General features: G+C 39.5%; 1 protein-coding gene across 1 annotated transcript in view; it reads right to left on the reverse strand.

Moving 5' to 3' along the window:
• px (MAP7 domain-containing protein plexus) overlaps positions 1 to 20,389 on the reverse strand; it is a 147,465-nt gene that overhangs the window by 6,214 nt on the left and 120,862 nt on the right. Inside the window, exons 20-22 of the mRNA XM_073091811.1 lie at positions 3,158 to 3,271; positions 967 to 1,093; positions 181 to 279 (exon numbers count right to left, since the gene is read on the reverse strand). Coding sequence (XP_072947912.1) covers positions 181 to 279; positions 967 to 1,093; positions 3,158 to 3,271 — 340 coding nt within the window. The remainder of the gene's footprint in view (positions 1 to 180; positions 280 to 966; positions 1,094 to 3,157; positions 3,272 to 20,389) is intronic.

The following is a 20,389-nucleotide window of genomic DNA, read 5'->3' on the forward strand; positions in this document are numbered from 1 at the left end:
ATTGTGGAATAAATAAAACGTTAAATAAAGCTTACGAAAGAAGATTTACGAAAGAGCAACAATATATTCAAATTCATTCTAGACACACGCAAGCAATAACTAAGAGAGTATTTAAAAAAAACTAAATATTTAAAATGGTCACTTATACGTCTAATATATTAATAGAATAACGACAATTACCTGTACTGCAAGGCAGCACTGGAGTATAGGCCAGGGTGGGGGTACGGTGAGTAGGCGCTCGGCTCCAGCAGTGGGAACGACGCCGCGGGGTGGGATAACCTGATGGGCAAACGTATTTTTCTCGTTAACACCTTGGATATGTGCGGCAGTCACTTACCATCAGGTGGACTGCATGCTCCTCTGTTACTTCAAATATATTTAAACAAGTTCTCCGACTCTTATAAAAAAGTCGTCATTTGTATGTAATGCGAACATATGCACATACATTTGAAGGTAGAATCCTTTGTGCTTCTGTTTCGGCGGCACCACCGCTACACCTATTTCTGCCTCATAACATCAATGTTAAAAGCTGCCGTATTCTGGTTTGAAGGTGTGGTTAGGGAGACATACTTTTCCGAGGCTTTCCAGCTTAGTGCTGAGGGGTAGTTGCGCATAGATAGTTGACCTGAGGTATGATATCTAATCCTATCTGGGGTTGATTACAAATGTCCATGAACGGCAGTAGCCACTTACCATCAGGTGGACTGCATGCTTGTCTGCTACTCCTATATTATAAAAAAGTATTTCACATTATATAAAAAAATTAAATAATAAAGGAGTATGTTTAATTGAAGCTCAGATCGCAATCACATTTATGCACACAGACAGGACTCTTGCATATCCATAAAACGAACTGTATAATCACAATGCAACGCTCGCGGATACGCAAATTGGTTCCCCATTCGCTCCGACACCGCCTCCCTAAAACACCTGAAATATACAATACATATTGAGGTATATCCTCACCTTTCATCCGGCCGGTAGGGTTGGAAGCCGCTGGCGGCCAGGTGGTGCGGGGAGGCGCGCTTGGCGGCCGCCGGAGCCTTGTCCTTGCCCGCCTCGCGCTCCGCCGCCGCGCTCGTGGCGCCCGTGCCTGTACACTTGCCGGTTTAGCGCGATGCTACACTCCACGCTTATGATACGATTGGATTAGCTCACGGTTGGACACTCGGATTAGTAATGGCGAGGGAAAGTTAAATTGTTAGTAGAGTGAGTATCATTCTTGTGTGGAAAAAGAAATTAGGTATCTACTATAAACAACGCGCGAATTAAGTTGTATCTCTCAGGCCGTAAGGGCAGCTGATTAATTTTTTAATGCACACGTAACACGACAGAGGTAATACAAAAGACAAAGTTTGATAAACGCTTGTTGAGGGATTGCTACGATCGTATATCTTTGATAAAGCTTTTGTAGCTGACGATCATTATTTAACAGACTTTCATTATATCACATAGTGTCCTAACAAGTTTATGTTTCGATCCATTGTAATTCATAATTTAAAAAAAAAAATAATGTACTCAAAAGTAATAAATTATCTCTATTACATTACGATTGGAAAAAAGATTAAAAAGCAATGGTCATTAAAGAAAATGCTATAATTTTAAGCATTGGAAAAGAATGTATATGAGCTAATTCAAACTATCATAATCACAGGAGAATATGCCAAAAAACAACTTCAAGATATAGAATTCGCATATATGCAATATGCATAAACTTGAAAATACAATATTAAAATGTTAGATACGTACAGTTCAATGAAAAATCTGAAAATTATGAGAGCATCTGAAACGTTAACTAAACCTAAAATATGCAAATATATTAACAATAAAAAATCTTCTTAACATAAGTGTTATAAACTAACAACTATGTATTAAATAATTGTTGTCCTGTAAACAATACACTAAATTAAGCTGATAATTAATTAATTCATTAAATTAAGCTGATAAATAATAACTTAATCTTTATAGTATCCTTAGACGATTTAAACTGCTATAAAATATGTCGAATATCGATACAAACGTTTTAAATGTGATCGCTGTTAGTATAAAATATTGTTATTATATATAGTTATACAAAATACTAGCACATAAAGATAATGATCCCTTGGAATTTATTTACGATAAATATTTTAATCATATTATATCGCCAGTTGGAAAAAGTTATTTATTGCGATAGATCTTTGCTGATATGGAAAAATAAAAAAGTCATAAAATGCAACAAAAACTTAAATTTCCCTTCAGCTACATTTATTTGTCAAGGAATCAGTACCTTTCCGAATTCCACGAGCCTATTTATTACTCCTATTATAAAATCCATAAAACTCGCATTATAAAAGTCACCTCCTATATATGTTATTTTCTAAAATAATAAATTTAATATGGACGTGGTAACCCAACAAGTGTATGGTTGTTGGATTTATTCATATAAAAGATGTAAATATTGTATTAATATACAAGTATCAATAGATATGGAACGAAGCAACGGTTGACTTTGTTTTAGCAAATGGTACAGTCATATTTCATTTATATTGAAAAATAAAATATTCAGCGTATTTATACGGAAAATGATACATATAATTCGAGAAATAATATTTTAATAATGTTATATGTTAATAAAAAAATAACTAGGTAATTAAAATAATTTGTGCATTTAATGCAATTTTGAATCAGCCACAATTTGTAACTGAGTATATTTTGAATGAGCCAAATGAAGATTATTGATAAAATTTATTTCGAATAAGCCTCAATTTGCAAAACTAAATATAATGAGACATACGAGATTACTCATAATTAGATTAATTTATTTATTTATTTCTTAGGTTTATTTCGAATAATGAAATAAAATTCAATAAAACATAGGATATAAAGGGAAGGGTTTACTCGAATAAGCAGTATTTATTATTATTTCTGATGTTTTGCAAAATTTATTTCCTGATTCCAATGTTTATTTCAACTTAGGCGGAGAGGGAGTTTTTCTTACTTATGCTGAAAATTGGAAGAAAATTACTAAAATTCTGTTTATGTAATACTTGACCCCTATATCACAAAAACATTTACATTGTAAAATATCCAATTGCCAATGATAGTCAACCGTTGCCACGTCACATTAGTGGGACACAAGCGGGGATGGTGGTAGCGGCGGCAGCGTGCGACTCACCGTCCTTGCCGTCGGGGCCGGCGTTCTTGGCGAGCGTGCGCAGCGCCGCCGCGAACGGCCCGCCCTTGTTCGGCGCGAGCTCCGTGCGCTTCGCGATCTTGTTCGCGCTCACACCTGTAACAAGCGAGACGACGATCGGTTCATGTGCGATTTACACGACTAATCTACGGGTTGGTATTTTTACGTCGAGTCCGAATGATAAAATTAGTGACCGATCGAAACTGGTTTTTGTAGCTGAAACCGAAACCAATATATCGGTTTCTGTCCTAGCTTCAACTGATACCGCTTCTATTTTTACGTATATCTATCGTATTATGTATATATACAGTGTGAGTTTTTCAAATAGGCCTTCAAGGCCAAATTCGAAACTACAAAGATTAGCGAAAAATGCTGAAAGAAGTTACGAGGCCGATTTTGATAACAACTAAAACTGCATCATTAGTTTTTAGTTTTAGTATCTTTTTCCCTTGCTGGGAATCGAAAAAGATATTAAAATAAATAATGATGCAATTTTATTTTTTATCAAAATCGGCCTCGTAACTCCTTTCAGCATTTTTCGCTGTTCCTGTTAGTTTCGGATTTGGCCCTGAAGGCCTATTGAAAAATTCACCCAGTATATCTATTGCATGAAAAATATACATAAATTAATAGAGATAACTTGTGCTACATTAAAATCTTTTATGAATGTGTTCTTTCAGGAATTTGTGAAAATTTTCCTAAATCTAAAACGGTTTCCATTTTGATTTCAGTTAAAAAACCAGTTTCGGTCGGTCACCAGGGTGTGATAGTGATTAAGTAATGTAACTCTATCTCCTTATTTATTTTACTCCATATTTATTATCATTGAGGAAAACATATGAATTTGTACGAACAAAAAACTACCTTTATGTATTTATAATTATATATCGATGAACATACGAATATTTGAGATACAAAACTATAGTTAACAAGCAACGTAATTAAAATGCCAATTTAAATCATTGGACGTCCGATCGAACGCGCCGTCGTACCGAGGGGGTGAGGGGTTGTAAAGCCGGACCAACCCCCACACCCATTCCTAGGCCACATCATTCGAGCGTAGTGCTCATTATTATTAATTTAAAGAAAAAGCCATATTACATTAGTAAAATAATAAAGAGTATGGACCTATGTACTTCTTTATCTTTACGCCCATAGGAAATTATGTTTCTTTGGCGTATTTAAATAAGAGTGCGTGTATCAATGTATACACGTGCAAAAAATGAAACTATTATAAAAAAATTGCTATTAATACAACATTATACACGACACGACACCAATGTGCAATAGGGGTGCAAGCGTGGTCGAGTACCATCCAGTGTTCTGCCAATTGTGAGAAAAGCCCCGTTCCCAGCAATGGAACACAAAACGAAAGTAAAACGTCAAAGGTTAATAAATGCGATAGGTACTATAGCGTCGACAAGAAAATAACGTTTTCACAAAAATCCCAAAAAAAAAATTACAGAGGGGACCCCAACTGTGGAACGATCACTTTCTCTAATCTTATCTCCGGATTATTTATAGATATCCATGAGCGCCAGTGACCACTTACCATCAGGTACGCCGGACTGTACGCCGTATCTTTTGCTACTTCCGTATTATATAAAAAATAATTGGCCAAGTGCAAGCCGATCTCGCGCCCGGAGGGTTCTGTACCACCAAAATTTTCAGGTCTTTTTTAATTTGCAGTATTTATTAGTATAGCTTCCATTGAAGTACAGGGATTGTAAAACAATTAACTGTGTACCTATTAGGGTTCAATAGGTAAAACGAAAAACGTCGAAAAATAGCGGTTTCTTGTATGGCGACTCATATTTATTTTCAACTTTCTTATTTTTAGTTTTTAGTTTTTGTTGTTATAGCGGCCACCATTATACATACTCTGTAAAAAAATCAAGTATCTATTACGGTTCAGGAGATAGACCCCTTTGACAGATGGACAGAGAACAGAGGTTTAGTAATAGGGCTACGTTTTTACCACACTTTCAATATATGTAGATACAAATGGGACCTATAACTGTCTAGGGATTCGTAACGAGATTTAACAAGAGCGCATTTGCGCGTCCGCGCGGCGTCGGGCGATGAGTAACGCGAGGTCGGACCCCACAATTGACCCCTTCCATTAACTTTCCCGTCATCGGTACGCCACTAAATATAGAACTAAACTATATCTCCGAGTATCTAGACGAAAGTGATACGTGCCGATGTTATGGCACTGGTAAAAAATGTTGCAATAAAGATTGTAATCCAAAATGACATTACATTTTAAAATGTTAGGTAGGTTTTTTTTGTAATATTGCACGTCGTAGCACGCACTTAAATGAGCGTACAGTTTCTCTAAAGATTGTTAGCCAAAATGTAATATTACGTTTTTGTAATATTGTAGGTCGCAGCATGCACGTAAACGAGAATACAGCCCACCTGATGGTAAGATCCCTAATATCCTAAGTGAGGTAGGGATTAGTATGTTTTTTCAAAAATTGTATGACTTTATTCAAAGTCGTTAGAACTCTTTGTGGTTTCTGCTCTATAAAAGCTGTGTGGTAAGGAACAAACTCAGATACGAGGCGTTGAGGACTTCTTCAAGAGTATGTAACTGTATGCACGCGGGATGATCCTGAGGGCACTAGCCCAAACTACGAGTACGTGAGGAATAGAACAGACAGACGGAGATAACAAAGTGATCCAATAAAGGTTCCCTTTTTCTTTCGAGGTACGGAACCGTAAAATATATCTCCACCGCACTTAAAGAACCCAACAATACATGGAGCATACAAGTATGAGTTGAGCGTGCGGTGCGCGCTAACTCGTTTAGGGCCAATTGCCGGGGTCCGGGACAATTGCACCGGGGTCGCGGGACAATTGACACAATCAATGTACTTACGTGATGCCTTGTCGTGTACGCACTCTGTTATATGTACGGAGTTTCGTTTGTTAACCCACATGTCGAAGAAACTTGTACAATGTTTATTTTACTGAAGTGAAACTTCTTTAGACGGGCAGTGAGAGGGGAAAATTGGCGTTACGATGTTTGAAACAGAGCTATAACCCATTGAACGCACTCTTTTTTCAAGCATACAGATATGTAGGCATTACGATATTTAAAACGGAAGCATATTGACAAACACACTTATTTTTCAATCATACAATTTTTCAGCAATTAACAATAGTAGAATGAGAAAGAGTCGAGGCATTCGAACATGTAGGATCCGATTGCATTCGTAAGGTTTTTTTTAAATATTCCGTTTCAATTTGATTTCATATAATAGTTTTGTATAAAGTATCAACCCCTTCTAGCATGGTGGACGGATCTTACAAAAAAGGCTTGAAGCCAACTAATTTAATACTAACTACAAATTTGATGGTATAATCATAGTTCGCATGGTACTACTACCACACTCTATTTTTGCGTTTCGGTGGGAGTATGCCGATGTCGGCTGACTTACAAATAGGGCTACAATCGCCTTCACAGAAGAAGCAACGAATCTTTGACCGGGTTCAGATAGAATTCCCTTTGCATATTTGAGTTGGTATAGTCCGCGCCAAACTGCTAGTCCGCTCTGAAGTTGTTGCGAGCAGGTGTAGTCATACAATTTGCTAGTGCGTCACGATTCATTTACATTTGCAGTTTTACGCGGACTATAGCACGTGTCCACAGGCGACAGTGACCATCACGTAAACCGCATACTCGCTTCCTGCTCCAATCTCATATAAAACAGAAATAAAATACCCTCCCACGTCTATCTCACTGCACGTATTTATTTACAAAAGCGCGGTGTCATCCCACTCCCCTTGTATCCAGTTGCACTCGCTAGCGCTTCGCGTATCGATCGAGCGTCGTCGGCGGCAAACGGAGGACACAGGAGTGCGTTCGTCAAAAGCGAATCGGAAAATTTGTCTACCCTCCAACGGGAGAAAATGAAAATTGCACTTTCTACATACGCAATACAATACGATTATCTGTTGTATAAGGTACACATATGTGGAAGGTATTTTTTTTTTAATAATTGAACCTAGCGACAAGGCTAGGACAGACAGCAGTCTGTCCCTGTAGTTCCGGCACCAGAATAGGGCCACGGTATCCTCTGCCTGTCGTAAGGGGCGACTAAAAGCGGGCTTCCGGGGTTGCGGACGGCAAGAGTGGAAGCTCAAACCGCCCGGCCAGCGACCCCGGGAAGGACGGCGGTATGTGTGGTCCCGGAGTCCTCTACGCAGCGCCGAGGACGGCCACCGGGGGGGTTTTAGTGCGGTAAGAGTCCCACATTACCCTGTGTCGCTCCCACGGCACCGGGTACCTTTTGAAGGTTTCTCCCTCGTTAACAAAAAAAAAAAAAGGACAGACAGCAGACAGCTGGCCTTGATCATTTAAAAATTTGGGCCCCCTTAGAAATTAACAATTTAAAAACGCAATTTCAATTTAGAAAGCTTGTATCGGCCTTTCGGGATAAAATTAAGTCAAGGGGCCTTGGCACGGGTGCCCAGCTGCCCAGTGCACTTACGGTAAAGACGGACTAGGATAAGGCAGATGGGCTATCTGATGGAAAGCAGTCACCCATCCCAGATCATAGAATCTCCACTTCATAATAGTATGGTCAAAAATACGCTTATGTAAAATTAAGAATTCATTTGTTTAGTAGACAGAAATAGTTGTGATGGTGGTGCCGCCAAAGTCGAACCACAATGTGTTTTGCACCAATGTCCAAGGCTTACTATTATTATTATTATTTTATAACATAGGAGTAGCAGACGAGCAGTCCACCTGATGGTAAGTGGCTACTGCCGCCCATGGATTAGATATTCCTACCTGAGGTTGGCCACAGATGCGCCGCTACCCCTGAGGACTAAGGTGGAACGCCTCGGAAAAGTCTGTCTACCTTACCACACCCTTCTATTTATTTGTTAGCTGTTATTAGGTAGAAATAGGTGTGGCGGTGGTGCCGCCGGAGTCGAACCACAAAGGGTTCTACCACCTTCAAAGGGGGTCCTATTAGGTGGACTGCATGTTTGCTACTTCTATATTATAACCAAAGATGTAGGATACATTGTGGTGTTAATTAAAACTATCAAACCAGAGGTAACGGCTTCACCATCAGTATTCGTTTACCTGTAACAAAAGAAGAACATTATTAGTTTTTGTATGGAATTGGTCTATTCATATGTTAAGGATAATATGATATCACACTTTATACATAAATAAAGTAAAGAATTTTAATAAGAAGGAAATACCAGACTGCCTATGAATGCTTATGTAACTCCCCCGATTTTGGTAAATCAAACAACATCTTATATATTAAAATTTGTCCAGCCTGTTGAGCTGTAACGCATCTCAGACAATGACACATACATACATGCAGAAAACATTACCCTCCGCAGTCGATTAAGAAAGGTACAACGGTCCATCTGTCGTCAGCATTAACCAAATTATCGTGTAAAACGTTACCAAAATGATATTTACACCACGTGTGACGTATTTATGTTTATTTTACGTTTGGAAACACACGTGGAGTGGATCGCCACGTCTAAATCCGTCTCCGATGGGAGATTCATTAGGAATGGGGATATTTACACCCGACGACTCACTATATTGTGTTGCATCTATTAGGTTTCAATATCTTTATCTAATAGAAATTGTATACGAGTTTATCTACGAAGTCTTAGTTCTGTCAATAGTTCTAAGGCTTTGGTAAGGCAGATTCACTTTTTCGACGCGTACTATCTTAATCCTCAGGAATAGGATTTAACTTAATTCGCGAGCCATTTTAAATTAGGCCAACTTAAAAGAAACTTGTTCTATATGAAATTTGGTACAGATTTCCATGCACGTAACCGTCTAACTAGATAATCGGTATGCTGCAGGCTTGTACGCTACTTCAATGATTTTTAAAGAAAATCCCATCTACGCAACGAATGTTGCCTCATATCGTACAAGTGCCCATCTTATGTTCATTATGTGTAGAGGAGTCAAATGTCGAGTTAATAAAAAGCTTGAAATAGACGACGCCACCAAACATAAACACACATCGTGTCGTGCGTCGTATGTTGGACTTAATGTTAATGTTCGTGTGTTTCGGATCGTAAAGCACCATTCGTGGGAGGCGTTCCGGATTATTTGTAGGAGCCATCTGCGACTTTACGAGCGCGATCAGCAGACACGGGGGCACCTAATGTGTTGCCCTTTCTTTTTTTAATTAAAAGCTCCAACTAGATACCTATAGATCGACGTGAGATTTTAAGACGACTATACTTTGACTTATATAAATATGTATATACATAATGGATGTATGAATTTTTCACATGTAAAAAGTTGACACTTACTTAAAAGTTGACTTGATATTGCTAACCTTGATATCTTGCTAATGATATGAAATCATTTTTAATAATTTTGAAGTAATAAACGAGCTTGCAGTCCAACTAATTTAAGAGGCCACTGTGGCTCCTGGCTATCTGTATTTGAACGCAAACAACATGGAAGTCCTATCTAAAGTCGGTCTATAGCAACTTTAAATCAGAACCTAGCAGTGCTCTCTTTACTGTTATAGTAAACAAGTGCGTCAGTCGTATCTCCAAAAACAACAAAGTTTTCTACCTTTAACTGAATTATTCTCTTATTTATCCGCTTGCGTCGCTAACTTGGGCCCACATAAGCCGCTACCGTTCCCAAAGCAACGCAAACCGATGCCGGTCGGAGCCGGCGGGCGCACAACAAGTGGGGGCGCGGGCCCGGCCGACCGACCGTACTGCCACCGTCGCGGTGCAAGGTGTAAGAGAAAAGCGGAGATGACGAATAATTGAAATAGTAGAATGACAAGTTTTAAAAACGACAAACAGTTTCTCTTTTCTTTCTTATTTTTGTCTGTACAACAATTAACACATACAGAAGCCAATCTTAAAAACAATCGAACCTATAGGTACATGTATCATACAGAGAAAAACAGGAGTTATTAAGAAAAATATAACCTTTCTAGTAGTAAGTATGACCTTTTTTATTATATAATGTTCGTTTTCGTAGTTGACTAGTACCGCGCGCCACACGCTTTCGGCGTCGTCTGCGGATTTCCATTACAGGGGTGTAACCACCGCCCCATTCCACTTCGCGCTCCACACTGCACATACGGTGGAGGTCCGTTTATATAGTAGCGAAATGTTATATGTAGTGTTACTGTGTAATGACAGGGGCTTATTAATCATGAAATGTTTTTACCCCTCTGTGCATGCATGCAGTGCACATCACGGAAATAAATGAAGCCGTGAAGAGGGCAACTGTCATTTACCTTCCGTGTTGCGATTTCGCGTCCGCGACGGAGGCGGAGGAAATCCCTCCTTAGGGTATACCGTAATTACACACATACTAAACGGACGATAGGGCGCGTTCTCATCAGGTAGATCCAACAGTGTATCCGTTCGCTTATAGATAAATGTTGCTGTTCACACTATGGTACAAAAGGCTTTGTTCACATAGGGCCAGATCAACAGACTGATTGTCGTTATAATCTGACCATCAAGATCTGTCAGTCGGCGAACGGTAAAGTTGTCGGTGCGACTTAATTTAAATGGGCTGAAAGTCAGCGTTTACACTCTTACACCCTCTCATACCTTCACACCAGCACCCCATTTTCACGTTCATCCACTTGCCGCCGGGGGCTACGAGTAAACAAAAAAACAAACAAGCCAAACAAAACACAAACGTGGCGTAGGGTTCGCTCCCTGGCGAAGCAGACAACGTTATAAAGAATTCAGATTTTAGGTATAAATCTAAGTGTTTGTGTAATTTTGTGTGTTTGCATGCCCGACGTCGCTACATCTAATGTGTCATATTCAACGATTAGAATTCAAAAACATGACATAAGTAAAACACTAACTATCTACCTACATCAATATTCGTCTATTATATATTTTATCTACATCGATACATTTGATATCATACAAATAATAAGCATTATAGTACCAACGAGTACTACAGTGAAACTTTCCGAACCCTCCAACCAGTTTGTATAGATCTCCCCACGCCCCCGCCAACGTATTACCGCAGCACGAACTAGGGTTCGGTCGCTATGCTTACACGGGTCTAGCTAAATGGTCGGGCGGATGGAACATTTCGGTTCTGCGGCGAATCAATTTGCCACCGAACGCCTCTCACGATTTTATGGTTCCGTAAAGGTTAAAAAACCTTCTGTCAGTTCGTCGGTTAGTCTCTTACACGGTAAAAGATAATCTTATAAATAAAATTCTCGTGTCACAATGTTAGTTACCGTACTCCTCCGAAACGGCTCTACCAATTTTCACCAAATTTTATATGCATATTCGGTAGGTCTGAGAATACGGGTACTATCTATTTTTCATACCCCTAAGTGATAAGGGTTGTTCACCCGTAACATTTTTTTATTTATATGGCAACACAAATTAATTATCACTTGCTAAATGGTGAAAGAAAACATCGTGAGGAAACCTGCATACCTGAGAGATTTATAAAAAAATCTCAAAGATATGAGAAGTCTACCAATACGCACTTGGCCAGCGCGGTGGACTATGGCCTAATCCTCTTCATTACGAGAGGAGACCCGTGCCCATTAGTGGGACAGTAATGGGTTGATGATGATGACAACGTTTGCCGGGTCAGCTAGTTTAACATATATTACTGTGGTCAAATTTAAAAAATTGGAATGAGTAAAAAAATGTTTGACGTACCTACTCGTATTTGGGCCAATCTATTGAACTGTAATAAGTGATACATTTTTATCATCAATGTAATTCCTATGGCTAGTGTGTTAAAAAATATGGTAGTACAGAACCCTCTATGTGCAAGTTCGATTCACACTTGTTTCTTTTTGACGTCGTTCCCCGGTCGCCGTCCGGCTCGTCGTAGGGGCGTGATTTGCGGCGGTGACAACATAGTGCCATCTCGTGACTCTGCTTATTTATTTAGGCTTATGAGAGCCTTCTTTCTACTTTGGGTTTGAGTGGGGCGATCATTTGTGAAATGGCTATTATCTTACCAGAAAACAAACAACAAACAGCTTAACTAGTCTCAATTATTATTAGGTACACCATTAAAGCTTTCGAAAGCTAGTCAGCGCCATATCACTAGCGTGAACCAGTTCTGCTTTTCTATAGAAGGGTGTTGTTGCTAGCTGATATGAAGCGCCTGCTTCAGTACTCTGTGGCAACGCATCTGTGATCGGTTTCTGATAGAAACTGTTCTAGTGTGTTGATCACAACGTGGCGGTTGTGACCACATACCAGGTGGATTAGAGGCTCGTTAGCTTCTTTAATCTTACTTCCAAGGTAGACCGATATATATAAAACCGATCATAAATACTTTACTGGACCTAAGGACTAAGATGTTCATCTCACGTACATGTCAGCCAGCACTCACACCGACACCCTTTCACAGACACGTTAGAACTGCTTCATTAGAACTGATGTGGCGATGGTACATCGACATAGAATCACATTGATTCGACCACTATACATATATTTAGATAGATATTCAAATTTCATTTATCTATTGTACATTTTGGTCCGACTATCTACCACTATCGACCGGTATTCACTGAAACTCATCTCAAATTTCACTCCCACAGCAGCCCACACGTCTCTAATTAATATTTCCACGAACCATACACAAAGGCAGCCATTTCGGATTTGCGGTTCTACTGTGGCGGCTTTTAGTTTCAAATATAGTGCATTTGGGATTTCGCTAGTATTGAGGAAGTGTGTATTGGGAAATAGGAGATGCAATTTTGACGTGAAAGGAATCTTAAAGAGTGGTAGAATCAGTATAATCAGACTATGTACCTACCTAGTCTGTCTATGGTAGGTATATGGTCAAACCATATAACCTATTACTACTGTGAAGCTGTCCAACCCTAAAGTGACCAATGTAGTAGCAACCACTTACTATCAGTTAGATTGTTGGCGTTCAGGATTTTTGATTTAAATTTAAAAATACCTGAACGTCACTAGAATAGGGAGATGATTTTTTATGACAGGACTAGGACGTAAAGTGCCCCGAAATAGCTCCAAAGATTAGCCTGTACAATTTACATCAAAGCCAATGTAATAACTAATATATAATGTACCAAAAATATATTTTCAAAATTCTTTAAAATCATGGAATCACGATAAAACTCTTTTATTACAAAATTGAATACATTTGTAAAATTGCAACCCTCATCGTGGACATGAGCGCCGCGGGGGTGCAGGAGGTGTGGGGGGTAGCGAATGGAGGTATAATTGACTGCCGATCGAATAAAGGACACCGCGCTCTTCACTAGGTAGTGATATGATGTGGTTACGATTATTACTACCTACTCGTGATTTTATATTGCGATCGCGACTTGAAGATGACAATTTATATTCTGTTACTGGCTTCGGAGGCGGTGGGATGTGATGTATTCCGGTTTGACGGGTGGTTTAAGGCGGAGATACTAATTTAACCCTCAATCATCTGTAACTAATTCTCTAAATTCGAATTAAGCACTTATACTTGAGTAAAAAAAACAATATTTTATCTATGTGGACGAATATTGGAAATTATTGAATCTGTTGTTGAATCGGGCTATAGATAGGCTATTTTTTCTACTCGAAATTCCTCTGGATTCATGTGCAAAATTAAAAATACCTAAAGGAATTAAATAGGCGAAGCTAACGCTATCCTTCGTCTTCGTGTTTTCAGAGGTCCATTAATCACGCGGCTCGGGCGCGTTGCTGCCCTTCTGACCTCTTGCACCCGATAAACACATCTCTGAGTCGAGCGCCGGTTGGGATTTCAAGGACTCCAATACACTCAATTTTAACTATCATGGTCACTAGCATAATGAGAAAATTTTAAAGGTGATAAAACGAGTATGTTCCGACTTTAGTACCACCTCCACGACTATTTCTATGAAACAAAAACATACTAATCCGAAATAGTTCCATAACCGTAACTGTATCCGATACCGATATAATATTTTCACTAAAACCATTCGTACTATATCCAAATCCGAAACTTCATATCCATCACATCACATCCCTATTACAGTGTATCTCTCGGGCGTCGCTCGATCACAGCGCGTCGCCACTCCGCCTTCCCGCGCCGACGACCAATTAGCGTTGGATGCGGTTTGCTAGTGATGGGATACACATCGAATAGATCGATACAGGTAATTCATTTAGTATCTATTATTTATTTCGGGTTCCGTCTTAGCTGCCTGTCTGTCTGACATAAGGATCTCTCGCTTGAACCGCAAAAGATAGAAGTCGCTTATTTTTTTAGTACAACAAGTACAAGGTGTAAAATTAATAGATAAAAAAATTCTTTATATTAAAAAAAAGTACAAATATAACAGTAATTGAACATGAACATACCTGGTTGGGGGTCGTCCGGCTCTTCGTCGCTATCGGAGGTCAGCTCCCGCTGATCCATCTTACACTGATTTTACACATCACAAACTATTGACATATACAACACACACATTCACACTATACAACACTACTTATTACGTCAGTATCGTACAATTGGCTTTAATGTTACATTTTGCCTGACTAACCGTATGGATAGCTTATGGATCGCACGTAAAGTTCACAGAGTTTGTTAATATCGATGGAAAGGTAACGTCAATTTGTGCACACATTTTTTTCATCTCCGTAAAGTGATCTGTGTATAAGTACGATAAGTTTTTTTCTATTATAATTTTAATTTTAATCAGTTTTGTAAAATATTGTAAATTATCCTTGGGTCTAATTTTAGTATAAGAAACATTTAGTTCATAGCCTGATACAGATTTCAACAAGATCTCATTTAAGGAGATTTTGGAAGAAACACAATAATTTTAAGGATTATCGCTTATTTACGATAAAATAATTTAAGAACGGTAACTCTTAATCTATTGACATGGGGATGGAAGTGGAATGTGGCTGGTCGCACAAGTCAACAGGTCCGCTGTTGCTCTTGAACCAACAAGCCACCCTTGTCCCATTGTAGCTGGCACGCTCGGTCGCCCTCCCCGGCCGGTACCCGACGTTATGATTCTTATTAGTCAGACGAGAGGAAACGTGCTCATGTTTCTTATGAAAAGGCTTTGTGCAATATCTGTGAACGTTTTTTTTAATTTAAGCAAGAATCTTAAGAATTTTTGGCGTACAAAGTATACACAATAGCCAGCCAGTACCTCGGGCAGTCTCAGTAGTTCCCAAAAGCTACACAAAATCTTTAGTCTTGTCGAATGATCTACTCTAAATATTTTTTTCTGAAAATTCTGTTATACAACACCTACTACTCAAATAACTCTAATTTCTGTCAAAGAGGGGGGGAGGGAGGGGTCACAGCGCACAGAGCGAAGTTGAACGACCAACAAAAGGTCTACCTAATCTAAGGTGAAAAAGATCGCGTGATAGAGCAGTAGCTCCTATAGAGTTATGGCTAGTGGGAATTTCCATTAGTATTTCTTGTATTGCAGAGTGCGCATCGTGTTAATCTGTTATGACAGTCATGAATCTTTGAGACGTAGCAACAGAATAATAAGGTGATAATAGACCGATCGGATTGGAGGGCGATGAAGTTTGTTTCAGAACCTCTCGTAACTGACTAAGAGACTTAAAAGTCATTCACGATTTATTACCTATTATTGGTTATAAGTTGTTCTGAAATATTCGTCAAACGTCTTAATTATTTTAGTATAATAATCTTCTCAATGTCCACTTTCTATTCGTATTTATTCATTGTGGCTCACCGTTTTGGTTTACACTTTTTATAGATATTCAGTAAATTTATTCGGAAGGTTACATGCTTCCTACTTCCTCCCCTTCCTCCTCTTCCTCCCCCCGGCGTTGCACGGGCTATAAATAGATTTGTTATTGATTTTAATGGAATACAGGTAGAGCCAATGTCTATTTGAAGCCTAGTTTTACTGCCAGGCTTTAAATAACAGCTTGAACGTATTCCCATACTTATACGAAAGGTGGCTGAGGTTCGACCGGGGTTGTATCATCATCACCATCACCACACCAATTTTAGTGTGATAAAGAACCTGCATTTCGGGAATATGCCGTCTGTCTATATATGAAGCGCATGCATCTAACCAAGGCCAAATTTGGTGGAGGATAGACCCTGACAAGGGCCCCTGACAAGAGCCCCAGGGTCCACGATCGAGGGGCCCCACAATAAAGATAAAAATAACCAAATTTCGATGGGATCTTTTACTTTTTTTTTCAAAAAAATATTTTGTGAACCCTTTTGTCATCAATACTTGTACTTAACTAATTAGTACATTATTTGTTAAAGAAATGTTATATGTTTGTAATGTTTTTTTTTATTATTTTTCGGACAAAAATGTTCCTCTGACAATATTTAGGGGCCCCACTCCTTTGTTTTACCCGGGGGCCCACGTTGTTGTTGCTCCGGGGCCCCACTTCTTTGTTGCCCTAGGGGCTCCACTTCTTTGTTGACCCAGGGCCCCCACAGATCCTAATCTGGCCCTAATCATCTCAGTCATCAGAGGTGGTAACGCATCTGCATGATCAGCTTCAAGGAGAACCTGTTCTATCTGGAGCTGGTCACAAATGTATATGGGCAGTGAATTACAAACAATCGTTTCAGACTAAATAAAGAACGAAAAAAAAAAGAAAATGAATACAGTTTCAAAGATGACATTTTAAAAAATGTATTCATTTGCATATTTTTCTCGCCAAAATATTCAATCGTAATCGAAATATATCGAGCTGCCCTCAATGGCCGACAGCATCCATTACTAAAACAAACAGCGCCACTCCAAACCAGCCGGCGACACGCGATCTAATGCATGATACATAATTCGTATTTATTTATTATTTATGATACATTCTTTTGTTGTAACTACAAAAGATTAATATTTCGATAATTTGTACTTATGACGGAGTAAAATCTCTTATTACGCCTAAAAATAAAAAAAATATCGATAGGAAAATAGTGATGCACTGTACGCTAGTTTTGGTGTTACTCACACAAGCTTATGTTTCGTACGTAGCACACGCTTACACCTACGGAATTACAGTACAAAATTCACACACGCGCATCACTGCGTACATACACGTCGACAATTCAATCGCGCTCAACACAGCACACATGCGTTTATCGATATCGGCCGAGCGGCGCACATCACTAGCGATGGGAACGCGTCGGGCATACGAGACGCGTGCACGTGTCGCGACGCGCGTCCCGCGACTGAGCCTCACTGAGCGCGGGCTGACGTCGGCCGGCTGACGCATGCGCACCGCCCGGCGACTTGTTGACGGTACGAATTGAGACTTTGCGAACGCCGGCTACGGTGTAAATCGCAGCGGGGTGACACCTGTACCACCGTGTGGGGGGTCGGGAGTCGGCGGTGCAGTGTCATTTCCACTCTTTCCACATTGCTTCCCTAATAAAAACGAGATTTGCCCGGGGCGTCCGCGGTGCGAATAACGGTCGGTTCGCACTGTGGTGCCGGTCACGGTGCAAATATATCAAAAGCACACACAAACAACAGCAAAGCTACGGTGATTGAATAGTAGTTGAAACACTGCCTCTTCAATTGGGGGATCCGAATTGAAATTCAGAGTCCTGGGATTTGAATCCCGCGCAAAACTTCCTCTGAATAATATGAGGACTATTAAGACTTAATCCGCGCGAAGGACTATGGCCTAAGCCCCTCTTACTCTGAACCAGCCCACGTGTGCCCAGCAGTGGGAAAATAATAGGTTTACGACGAAATACACAAACACACAGAGCTACTTCGCACGGCAGCTAGTATATTTGGATCAATAAAATGAAATATCACCCACAGCTCTACAACTTTACGTAGAGCCGATATGGCCCTAACAACAGGTTGGTAGCGCATTTATCGCGTCGTTGTTACCTTGCACCAACACCTCCGCGGTAATAAACCAGACTCCGTAGAGACTGATTAATGATCTTCGTTTAAAAAGAGAATTCGCTACTTAGCGTTTTGCGGTGATAATTTCAATTTTAAAATGGTATGCTGACACTTTTCCATCATTAAAATAGAAAAAAAGAAACCAAAACCTATGTATAGCATTCGTTTTTTCATCGTCGTGACGAATTCGTACAGCCATGCTCTACCTATTATGGTTTTGGACCTTGTTAACGAATTATCGATTTCGTAGTTATTAGCCATTCAAATATGATGGCATTTTTAACACAAGCACGTTCGACCGGCTATCATTGGAGCTTAAGGAGCTTTTAGACCTTTTCACGTCAATAAACGTGCAGAAGCGGTTGAGAACAGATAATTTTCGTTGTGTTTACAACAGGAGTCGGTAATGAGAATATTTAAGGATATATCAAAATTAGCTTTACGTCAAAGAGTACTTAACCCGAGAGAATTTAATCTGATATCCATTAATTTTTATTTGTAGCGTGAAGCAAATCATAAGTTTCTTTGGAAGAGTGGAAGATGCAAGATTAATTTACACGTGGGAGGACTATCTCATTTCTCAGGAGTGGCAATGCGTCTGTAATTGATTTAATGTAAAATCCCTGTTCTATGAGTTAGTTAGACTAGCCCATGGTAGGCAGTGACCACTCACCATCAGATAAAATACATATACGCTTGCTACTTCTATATCAGCTGAAAATCACTGTCTAGCAAAATTCATATCAAATACAAATTCATCATATAGATACGTGTAATCGAACACCGAACATCACTTACGTCAGTACACAACATAAACGCATATACTAAACGCAGACATACGGGCGATCGATACACATTACACAGATAGGATGTGATTGTAAATAAGCGCGCCACAGCGACGTGTGCATACAACAATAATATACGCGGGAACTTTGGCTAATATTATGGTGATTCAGATGTGGAAGTATTAAATGAACATGCAGTCATTACAGTCCACCTTATGGCAAGTTAATCAAACCCAGATATGGTAAGATCTGCTATCTGAGGTTAGCAACAGATGCGTTGCTACCCCTGAGGACTAAGCTGAAACGCCTCGGATAAGTATGTCTCACTTACTACATACAGCCCTTAAAATGGAACATAACAGCGTATATCACTGCTGTTATTAGGCAGAAATAAGCGTGACGTCGGTGTGGCCGGAGTCCAACCACAAAGTGTTTTACCACTATTCATGGTTATGCAGCTTGTATTGTAAGTAGTATCGTAACTGATCTACAATGTTAGCGATTTCGGGCGCGATCGCTAAAGGTCGAAGTTCATGCGCCTACGTGCATCAGTGAGCACTGGCTGGCGAGCATACTTTATGAGATTTGATGGCATCAATTCTCCTATTATAGACAGGACTGTTTGAGGAAACGATGCCAAAATCAAATCCCAAAAATGCACAGTAATGGTTTTTTATTAAGTTGAGCTACTGCGTCCACATCAATAGCTGTAAAGAAGGGCCTATGTACAGTCATAGATTTCTAATACTCAACAGATGAGGCATTGTAATGGCATATAAATTAACGGTTTCGTGCTTCCAATTAAATAATATATAATATTCTGCTATTACTTAATACTACAAAAAATACTAAGAGTATAGCAGTATGCTATACATCGGCTGTAGGGCCGAACAAACAATTGAAATAATTTAATTATTGCGTATTTATTTTAACTTTAATAAGTTTAACCAAAAATCGAAATTTGATAATGTCTCGTAGATAGAAATTGTCAAATTTCGAACCTAAGTCATATCCATCCACAATAAACATCCAACCGCGTATCGACGACGCTACCCTCTACGTACAGACGTAGCGCTACACGTAGCTACGTACGAGGGTGCGTTTTTAAGTCCGCGGAATGGCAGGGTTGGAGGGGAGATAGCGGGCTCGTTAAGGGCGGTACGTGTTAAGTGACTCATAAATAGTATAAATATAAAGTTTTATCACAATTGCATCATTAGTTTTAAAACTATCGACAATTAAAGAACTCTATCCGGAAGAAAATTGGAAGTATGGAGAAAATCGAGCATCGCGCCGTTATAAAGTTCCTTACCAAGCAAGGAAAGTCTGTGCAAATCATAATGGAAGAGATGTCATCGGTTTACGGGGACTCTTGCCCTGGAAAAACGATGGTTTACAAGTGGAACAACCTTTTTAAGCAAGGCAGGGATTCACTTGAAGACGACCCACGACCAGGACGGTCTGTTGAGGTGACCATTCCGGAAACGATAGCGGAAGTCGAAAAATTAGTACTGGAAGATGCTCGGCTAAAGAAGAAACAGCTTGCAGAAATGGTT

This window comes from Epargyreus clarus, unplaced genomic scaffold (assembly GCF_041222505.1).
Source record: "Epargyreus clarus isolate Ecla_fem2 unplaced genomic scaffold, WU_Ecla_fem_2.2 ptg000035l, whole genome shotgun sequence".
Lineage (NCBI taxonomy): Eukaryota > Metazoa > Arthropoda > Insecta > Lepidoptera > Hesperiidae > Epargyreus > Epargyreus clarus.